The sequence below is a fragment of the Mauremys mutica genome, chromosome 1 (assembly GCF_020497125.1).
Source record: "Mauremys mutica isolate MM-2020 ecotype Southern chromosome 1, ASM2049712v1, whole genome shotgun sequence".
Taxonomy (NCBI): domain Eukaryota; kingdom Metazoa; phylum Chordata; order Testudines; family Geoemydidae; genus Mauremys; species Mauremys mutica.
Genome location: NC_059072.1, coordinates 365,928,559 through 365,939,270, shown reverse-complemented (window position 1 = coordinate 365,939,270; position 10,712 = coordinate 365,928,559). Strand labels below are relative to the sequence as shown.

Below are 10,712 nucleotides of genomic sequence, written 5' to 3'. Positions count from 1 at the left end.
CGCTCAGTTACTGACAAAGGGACCATGGTTACAGCAGGGAAGACAGGACTGATGGAGTCTGTCTGTCATTCTCTGTGTGACCGTGGCAAAGTCACGTCTCCTTGTACCTCTGTTTACCTATCTGTATAATAGGGATATGATTTTGCTTTTCTAGGTGTTTTGGACATTCTTCAATTAAAGTTGCTGCATGGTATTGTCAGGGAGGAGTTAAAATTTATCCAACAGAAAAGACAGAAACTGCTAAGAAGCAAGGACATAGTTTCTGTCAATACATGATAATTTAGCTAACAGCTAAGACAGAAACTGCAAATCAAGCAGGAATAGACTTATATGGTCAAATGCCCGCCCAGTAAACCCTCCCTTCACAGCCCACCAGATATCTGTAAGCGCTCATCCCTACCCCCCGCCACACCCCCTCCTTCCCCTGCAAGGCAGCCATAGGTGCTTGATGTAATAGGATGGCCTCTATATGTTCGGACTGTTCTTATTTTTATCTTTGTTCAGGGTTTTCTCTTGAGTTATAACAATGTCTGTCTCTGTATGTACAGATACATGCAAATGAATTGATAAGAGAATGTATCTAACTGGCCACTATGGCACCATATTTTTGAAGCGGCTTGCCAGTCTTCCCATTACCGTGAATAAATCTCCTTCAGTATTGTCTGTGTTTGCCTGATTCCTGGAGAAAAGAATCCTTTTGTCTAACAGTTTGATGATAGTTACTAATGAGAATTACAGATCACTTATCCCTTAGCGAGAGCCCCGTGCACATGCAAAAAGTGAGCGTATCTTCCAAGTCATCTTTCTCCAGATCTGTCTGTCTACTACATACCCACCATCCTGGGCATTTACAGGGTATCAGACCCTATGGAGATCTCGGCATTATTCCCAGTTTTCTTACTAATCAACTATAATTTTTAAATATACAAAAATACACAGAGCAGCCAATTCCTCTCTGACTCAGCGGAAAGCCCAAGAGTTCTCATCTCCCTTTGGGAAGGTCCCTTCATTACTGTTTACTCCTAAAGCTGGATAAAGAGCACAGAGGCAGAGACCTGGAAAGAGACATTAGCTAGAGCGTCTCCAGTCTCCAGCCTGTTTCCATTCATTTGCTGCGTCTGCTCTAGAGGCTGGACAAACCCACAGGGATTGCACAGAGCTATATTATAAGTGGTGCACAGCCCTCTGTCAGCTCTTGGTATGGGATGTTGCTGCAAATTCTGAGGTGAGAGAGGTGTGGGACACGGCTACCAGAGGGGGTGTGACATTATTGATATAAATTGGGACCATATAGAACATGGGTTGCAACCAAGGTCCTGTAGTGGCACCAAATCTTGGGTAAAGGGGGTCATATAAGGTGTCTAAGACCAGGTTATGGGTTGCTGGTGATGATTATGCTGTCTGTATGTCTGTGTATCATTTTGTAGTTGAAGTTATAAGTATTGGCTCTGTACTGTCTGTGTTTTGTATTGTGCTCTGCTTCTGGGTGACACTGCAGACAAGCTGGTGTTAGCCCTGCCTAGGCTGCTTGATGGCCCCTTAAGGACCATCAGCTACACAATTGACCCATGGAGAGAAGGCAGACATGCCTTGTGACTCAGCAAAGTATGCAGGGACTGGCCCATGTGACTCCAGACTCCATTTTGCTGTAATTTTCCACAGTAAGGACAAAGAGGTTCTTGCACCTGGAAAAGCCTATATAAGGCTGATGCCTCATCTCCATCTTGTCTTCAATCCTGCTTCTTACCTCTGGAGGGACTTTGCTACAAGCTGAAGCTCTGCACAAGGAACTGATGACCCATCCCAGCGGGGCATGTACTCCAGAGACTTGATTTGAACCTGCAGTTTATGCCATCACTGCTGCAAGCCTGAACTAAGAACTTTGCCATTACTGTATGTAATTGATTCCATTTAACCAATTCTAGCTCTCATCTCTACCTTTTTCCCTTTATGAATAAACCTTTAGATTTTAGATTCTAAAGGATTGGCAACAGCGTGATGTGTGGGTAAGATCTGATCTGGGTCTGGGGCTTGGTCCTTTGGGATTGAGAGAACCTTTTTCTTTTATTGGGGTGTTGGTTTTCATAACCATTCATCCCCAGGACGAGTGCACTGGTGGTGATGCTGGGAGGCTGGAGTGTCTAAGGAAATTGCTTGTGTGACTTGTGGTTAGCCAGTGGGGTGAAACCGAAGTCCTTTTTGTCTGGCTGGTTTGGTTTGCCTTAGAGGTGGAAAAACCCCAGCCTAGGGCTGTGACTGCCCTGTTTGAGCGATTTGTCCTGAATTGGCACTCTCAGTTGGATCCTGCCAGAACCGCACCGTCACAGGGGGATTCCCAGGGAAGACACTTCTGTCTCAGGATTCACAGGTACCCAACTCCTGCTGAGAAGCTCATCTGCTCCACAAACCCAGTGCAACGTGGGTGTGATGGGCATAGAGTAAGACTGTGGTCCTTTCCACTCTGCACAGCCATTAAAGGTGCCAGGGCCCTTGACACAGGGGATGAGTTTGCTCCAGTATCACTGGACAAAATGTCGCTCTTTTCTGTGCACTCTCACCTGCCCTGGCTGATGGCCTCCACCCCCGAGGTGGCTGCATTTCAGTGGCACAGGGGTTCCTTCAGGATGAAAAGTGTTTGTAGATGGACAATACAAGGACAAATTCTATGTCCATGGCCCCATAATTTTCTCAGGCCCCACTGTGGCAAAAACTCCCCTTGAAGTAAGAACTGAGTAAAGAGCTCAGGAGCCAGTTGTATGTTAATGCACAGACACTGTTACCTCCTCCTCTTGCATTAAGTGGGGGGGAGGCTGTTACCTGACTTTTATCAGCTGGAGAGCATGGAAGTGCTACATCTCCTCACGGGAACAATTATAAGAATTTTTCAAAACTGGCAAGACATCTTTTCTCCTAGCTTCATTCAAGAAGTCGGCTGAACTGTTATGCCTGAAATTGTCACAAAATTATTCAACTGGAAGGAAACACCCAGCATAGGAAATTTCAGTCCAAAGTTTAAAGTTTAAAGTTTGGCAAACTAATAAGCAACTGAAAATGAGGTCTCCTAATAGAAGTTGTCAGACAGCCTTAACTAACCGTGGTGCCACCAGCACCACCTACAATGGCCAAACCATTTGTGAATCCCATTTAGCTAAGTTATTTGCTTCAATAATGTCTGTGGCAAGGAGTTCCACATGTAAACAATTTTCTTTTCTCAGTGTTATATGTTCTGATTGTCAATCTCATTGAATGGTCCCTTGTTTGTATGTTGTGGGACAGACTAAATATAAATGCCTCGTCTTCTTTCTTTATCGATGGATTCATAGGGTTGAAGGTCAGATGGGACCATTTGATCATCCGGTCTGACCTCCTGTGTAACACAGGCCACTACATTTCACCCAGTTACCCCTGTATTGAGCCCAATGACTTGTGTGTGACTAAGGCCGGTCTACACTAGGATTTTACATCTACTGCTGGCAGATTGTGTCCTTCTGGTTCCGAAGGAGATGTGTGGATGATTGGTCAGTTTGTAACCCTGGTGTTCGTAATTCTAGAGTTCTATTGTAGATGCTCTTTAACATCCTCCTTCACTGCTAATAGGCTGGAAAGTATTTCATCACCTCATATGATATGTGCACCTCATACTGCTTCTTTCCAAAGGCAGAACAAAATTATTTCTTGAACACATCTACCTTTTCTGCAACATTAACAAGTTTCCTTTCTCCTTCTAGGAATTGGCCTAAACCTTTTCTATGATTTATTTTGTTGTTAATATACTTAATAACCTCCTTTTTGTGATCCTTAGCCCTGCCAAGCATGGAGTTTTCTCTGATGTTTTTAACATCCCTTATCAGTTTTCGTAACTTCCAATTTGTATTGCTTTATATCTATATTCCCCTTCCCCATTTGTGATATATTGCTTCCCCCCAACCCCCAACTGCTGCCTTCACTTTGCCAATGAACTGGGTTTTCAGCTAAAGTTGTCCACTTTCTTGGCTGTGGAATCGTGGCTTTTTAGCTTGTAAGAATTCTGCCTCTGGCAGGACACTACTGAAAGTATCAAGTAAAGACAAATTGCTCAGAGCAGGACAGTCACAGCCCAAAGCTGGGTGTCCTTTATTATTAAGGCACCAAACCAGCCATACGGAGAGGACTTTGGTCTCACCCCACTGGCTAATCATAAGTCACACAAGCAATTCCCTCAGACACTCCAGTTTCCCAGTATCACCACCAGTCCCACTCGGTATGGGGACAAATGAAAACCAATCCCCCAGTAAAAGGAAAAAGATTCTCTCAATCCCAAAGGACCAAGCCCGAGACCCAGGTCAATATATGTTAGATCTTACCCACAAATCACGCTGTTGCCAATCCTATAGAATCTAAAATCTAAAAGTTTATTCATAAAAAGAAAGACATAGAGATGAGAGCTATCTGATCCACCAGCTATCTGCAACGGGCTGCTCTTTCTGCAAGCAGTGAACAACGCAGGCTGCTGCCAAATGATGTTATAAGGGAGCATTGCACAACTTTAAACGAGCATGTTCTCTAATTGATCAGCGACGTAACAACAAAACAATGTTAACCGGGGCGACTTTAAGTGAGGAGTTACTGTACTGTGAATGAGCCAGTGTCTCGTGGAGCTGCTATCAATGACGCCTAGGTTTTTTCCCTGAGCTGTGTTCTAATTGGAATGTTTTCCCCTGGCACATGTCTTGGCAAAGGTTTGGTTGTTTTCCACTCTCAGATTTTGAGCAACCGGGTGAATGGTGAACAGTCCCAGATGTGTAGGAATTACTGATGCATGGAGCACCATGAGATTAGGAATTGGCATTACTAGGGCCAATTGTTCATAATTCATTTCTCTGAATAATGAAAGTGTCATTTTTCAGTTTGTAAAGAGCGACCAATCTGCTTTAACTATGAGAACAGCCTCCAGTTCTGCATGTAGTGTCTCATATTAACATTGTCTCTCCATCCAGGAATTTGTATTGTGACCATCACCCTAGAACCTGGGTACAACAAGTCAGGGGAACGTACGGTACATGCAGGAGACACGGTTCTGCCTCAGACTTGGACACCTTCTCCCCTACTCCATGTCAGATTCCAACACAACTGACTTCACCAACCCCTCCACCTTCATCCTGCTGGGCATTCCTGGCCTGGAGGCTGCCCACGTCTGGATCTCCATCCCCTTCTGCACCATGTACACCATAGCCATCTTGGGGAACTTCACCATCCTGTTTATTGTAAAGATGGAGCCGAGCCTCCATGGGCCCATGTACTATTTCCTCTGCATGCTGGCCGTCACCGACCTGGTCCTGTCTACGTCCATCCTGCCCAAAACACTGAGCATCTTCTGGTTCAATTCCAGAGAGATCGATTTCAGTGCCTGCCTCACCCAGATGTACTTCATTCACTGCTTCTCAGCGATGGAATCTGGGATCTTGGTGGCCATGGCTTTGGATCGTTACGTGGCCATCTGCCATCCCCTGAGACATTCCACCATCCTGACAAATCCTGTGGTGGCCAAGGTCTGCCTGGCTGTGGTGCTGCGCAGTGGCATGCTCGTTCTGCCCTATGTCCTCCTGGCGAGGCAGTGGCCATATTGCAGAACCAACATCATCCCCCACACGCACTGTCAGCACATGGCCGTGGTGAAGCTGGCCTGCGCCGACACCCGAATCAGTAGTTACTACGGCCTCTCTGTGGTATTCTCTGTGCTTGGTCTGGATGTATTTTTTATTGCTGTGTCCTACACCCAGATCCTCAGGGCCATCTTCAGCCTCCCCACAAAGGACGCCCGGCTCAAGACTTTTGGGACCTGTGGGTCCCACCTCTGTGCCATTTTAGCATTTTACATCCCTGGTCTCTTCTCCTCCCTCACGTACCGGTTTGACCAGAATGTGACCGAGCATTTCCACATTCTCATGGCCAATATGTACCTCCTGGTGCCTCCCATGCTAAACCCCATTATCTATGGGGTGAAGACCAAGCAGATCCGGGACAAGCTACTCCATCTCTTTACTCATAAAGGGACCTAAATTTTCTCCTGTTTTTTTGGCTCTCGCACCAAGCTCTGTGCAGAGCTGGCTGGTGACATGGTGCTGGGCCCCCTCCTCTCTTTGTTCTGTTCCACCCATTTATGTATCTTTTGCATAAGGCGGGAATCCTTTGTCCCTCTCTGGGTTCCCCCAGCCCCCTTCTCAACGGAAAGACACCAGGCTAAAGATGGATTCCAGTTCAGGTAACATGATCATAGACTCATAGCCTTAAGGTCAGAAGGGACCATTATGGTGATGTAGTCTGACCTCCTGCACAATGCAGGCCACAGAATCTCACCCACCACATGTCACTGCAAGACTTCATTACCCACTGGCCAGCACACGCGTCTACAGGAAGACCTCTAGCTGCCACCGGAGCTGGAACAAGGGCTGTACGAGGGGAAAGGACTGTGCCCAGACTAGGGAGGTGTCCAGTCTGTGAAAGAAACGTACTGAAATGTCTCTGAGGGTGAGATCTTATCTGTATTCTGTGATCTAACCCATCACAGGTTCTAACTTTCTAATTATTGGTAACTGGACCTCTGAGGTCCTGCCTCGCCTCTTCCCCCAAAGCCCCAAACCCAGTGCTACAACTGACCTCAAGGCACCACCCACTTCTGCACGTTTTCCCCCAAGACCCTGCCTGTCTCTATCTCCTCTCCTACCCGCCCCCAGCCACATGCTGGATCATCTCCATATCCTCCCCTCCCAGCCGGGACGGGAGCTGCTGCAGCCTGACAAGGAGCCTGTAGTGAGGGCAGCGAGGATGCAGCGCTGGGGCTGACAGGCCATTCAGGAGCAGAGAGAGAAGCCAGGAAGTCGTATAAAAGCAGCTGAGGGTTGGGAGCAGGGTTGTAAGGCAGGCAGGCGAGATTGTGCACTGTACAGCTCATGGGCCCTGGAGCTCAGCTACAAAGCTCCTGAGGGCAGAGACCCTTGTGTGGCTTATTTCCTTAGCTTTTAGCTCCCCTTTGTTCCTCCTGGTGGGGGGCCTGTAGCAGGCAGAGCCCTGCAATGGGGATGGGCCTCGGGGGCAGGGCAAGGGATCAGTTTTGAAGCTAGGTGGGCACCAGCTGAGAGAGGTGGAAGAATGGTCCCCTGCATTAGCAGGGAAGGGAGGAAGCTGGGCAGAGGCGTTGGTCGCTCACAGGGAGGGAGATCAATGACACACCTTCCATTCGCCGGCTGTTTACACACATACACGGCACCTTCTCTGGAACAGCATCTGTTGCCCAGGACCTGAAGGTGAACACTGAAACTGAGTATCATGTATGCTCTGGATGATGCTTTTGATCACCTCATCTTTAGCAAGGCTGCTAGGCAGCGTTATCCCCATGTCATGGGGATGGACTGAGCCACACAGAGGTAAAGTGATTTACCCAAGGCCACACAATGATTTGGTTCCAGAGCTGAGAATAGGAGCTGGGAGTCCTGACCCCCAGCACAATTTCTCTGGGTTGTATTCGATGCACTGAGGCTATTTTGTGTGCTGTGATCAGTGGAGTTGATGTCTTTCCTAAAGAGGAAGAGTTTACTAAAGAAACAGCTAAAAACTGCAGCCACAAAAACACCCTCAGGTTTCCACACAGCTCGGTCTTCAGTCTTGTCTTGCTTGTTTACCAGGGACCACGCACAGTGCACAGAGGCCCAATGACATGTTGTAAGGAACCAAATCAGTGCAGGGTGTGACTCGAAGGCCTTGATTAGGACCTTTTGCTATCAGCACACTAGAAATAATAAATAATCATCTCTGTTTAATGCATGGAGAGTCTGTTCCAAAAGTCACCCAGCAATTCGGTGGCAGAGCTGGGCGTCTTTGGTCCCAGTTCACTGGTCTTTGCTGATGCTTTATCTCTAGTTAAATGACATGGGCCAATTCCTCAGCTCATGTAAGTGGCTGCAGCCCCACTGAAATCAGAGGAGATCCCCTGGATTGAAGAAACCAATGGAGAGAGAGCACAAGGCCTCTATGCTGCTGCATGGACCATGTGAACCAGGCCTGAGAGAGCCTGAGAGCACCTAAGCCCGTCCCTCTGCCTCAGTTTCCCTATCTGTAAAAGGGGGATACTCCTGGGAGTAGTGAGTAATAGTCTGTAAAGCATTTATCAACAGTCAACTCTGTATCCATGTGTCACTGTACCTCAGGACAAACTGCTGAGAAATAGGGGAGCCTGACCCTAGACTGATGGTTATTCCATCATTAGGTTATACCAAGCTGGTAACAAAAGTAATCTTCTGTTTCACCACATTAGTTAACAAGAAGCTAAAAATGCAGTCTCTTGAGGCATTCCAAAGCTTGGGTCACCACCCAGAATCCGGACTCCATGATGAGTGGTTACTGAAAACAAGTTTAATCAGACATAGGGTCCTTTCAATCCCAAGAGATCAACCATTTAGCCAGTGTGACATTCTGTACCTTGTGGGAACACCCTGCACCCCCATGTTCATCCTTATAATACGCTTGTGTGGTATCCAATGCAAAGGTTGTCATGTCGCGTATCTTCGGAAGGCTCATGATACACTGAGCATTGTTGTTATAGTGATGTTATAGTAATTTTATGTATATAGTTATAAGGCTAAAAATGTATCCCCATGGCTTAAAACAAGCCCAGGCAAAAATTCTCCAAGAGCAGAGGGGCAGTTCACACCTCATCAGGGCATGAATGGAACAAACCCAGCCCAGCCTCACAGGAACAAAGGACACTGGCCTAGGCAGAAAGAAAGGATCTGTTGGACTCTCAAACGAGTCACCCTCTTCCCTGGGTCAGTTTGGGACTATGATGAGGTAATGCTCACCTGACTCTGAAGGGCAGGAGGCAAAGCCAAGATGGAAGAAAGGACATGATAAAAGGGAGAGACGTTTGCCATCCTGGCTCTCTCTTCCACCTCCATACAGATACCACCACCAAGCGACTGAAGTGCTGATCAAAGGGGAGAGCCTGGCTGAAGGGCAACCAGGCAGCCTGTGAGTGAGAAGCATCTAAGTTTGTAAGGGCATTGGACGTGTTAAGATCAGCTAAGAATGCATTATGATTTTATTTCATTTGACCACATCTGACTTGTGCTTTGACTTATAATCACTTAAAATCTATCTTTGTAGTTAATAAAATCATACAGTCAAAGAATCATGGACTATCAGGGTTGGAAGGGACCTCAGGAGGTCATCTAGTTCAACCCCCTGCTCAAAGCAGGACCAATCCCCAACTAAATCAAACCAGATGGGGCGTTGTCAAGCCTGACCTGAAAAACCTCTAAGGAAGTGTTTCCTAATATCCAACCTAAACCTCCTCCACTGCAACTAGAGACCATTGCTCCTTGTTCTGTCATCTGGTACCACTGAGAACAGTCTAGATCCAGCCTCAATGTGCTTGTTTATTCTACCAAATGTGCTTGTTTATTCTACCTGAAGCAGTGTGTTTGATTTGAAGCAAGTCAGAGACTCCCCTTGGGATTACAAGCCTGGTATATATCAATTTCTTTGTTCCATTGACCAACTCATATAAGGTTGAAGCATCCAGCAGGCATAAATGGACACTGCAAGATGGCGGTTCCTAGTGTTGTGTCTGGGACTGGAGATATTGGCTAGTGTCATTTGGTTGCACAATCCAAACAGTGGCTGGCGAAAAGTGCTCTCTCACATAGCTGGAAGCAGTTTACATGCCAGAGGCTGTGCGTGAAAAGCCCGGGAGTGGGGGTTCTCACAGCACAGCAGGGTAAGGCTGGCTCCCAGAGTCAAGGATTGGAGTGACCTAGCAGATCCCTGGTCCAGATAACACCAGGGGAACGTCATAAACGGGTAATAAACTTACACTGGTCAGGCTTCTGACCAGGGCAAGATGATACAGCTCTGGGGTCCTAGGATGGGGATCCGGGGGGAACTGGCAGGAGCCTCTCTTGTTGGTTCATGAGTGGCTAGTGACAGCAGTCATGTAACTGCAGCTGGGTGTGTTCCTGTCTGTGTATGGCTGTGTAAGGGCAGGACCTGGAAATGATTGCAGCATGTCACAGCATCACAGTATGAGATGGATCCCAGATTGATATGCCGGAGTGGTCAGTGGTGCCCCAGTTCAAGGTTGCACCCTGGGGAAATCCATCACATCCACCCAAATAACAGGCCCTGCTACAGCATTAATCCATTTCCTTCTTTTCATGCGCTCGGTTATTGACAAAGAGACGGTGGCTATAGTAGGCAAGCCAGGACTCCTGGGTTCTGTCTGTCATTCTCTGTGTGACCTTGGCAAGGATACATCTCCCTTGGCTCAGTTTACCTATCTGTATAATGGGGATATGTTCATAGTGACTTTCCTTTGCTAAGTATTTTGAAGATCCTTCAGTGACAGGTGCTGCATGGTATGGTGATAATTACTGATGAGAATTACTGGTCTCTGAGCCCTTAGCAACAGCCCCATGTGCCTGCAGAAAGTGCTTGTGTCTCCCCTCAGGCATCTTTCTCATAAGAACATAAGAACGGCCATACTGGGCCAGACCAAATGTCCATCTAGACCAGTATCCTGTCTGCCGACAGTGGCCAATGCCAGGTGCCCCAGAGGAAGTGAACCTAACAGCTTCCAAGTGATCCATCCCCCATCACCCATTCCCAGCTTCTGGCAAACAGAGACTAGTGACACCATCTCAGTCCATCCTGGCTAATAGCGAGGGATGGACCTGTCCTCC

The 10,712-nt window shown here is 47.3% G+C and overlaps 1 protein-coding gene across 1 annotated transcript; it reads left to right on the top strand.

The window, feature by feature from the left end:
• The first annotated feature begins 5,090 nt into the window (after nucleotides 1-5,090).
• LOC123350255 (olfactory receptor 52B2-like) lies at nucleotides 5,091-6,038 on the top strand. The gene has a single exon (XM_044988748.1). It carries the CDS (start codon nucleotides 5,091-5,093, stop codon nucleotides 6,036-6,038), a length of 948 nt encoding a protein of 315 aa, XP_044844683.1.
• Nucleotides 6,039-10,712: the final 4,674 nt, after the last annotated feature.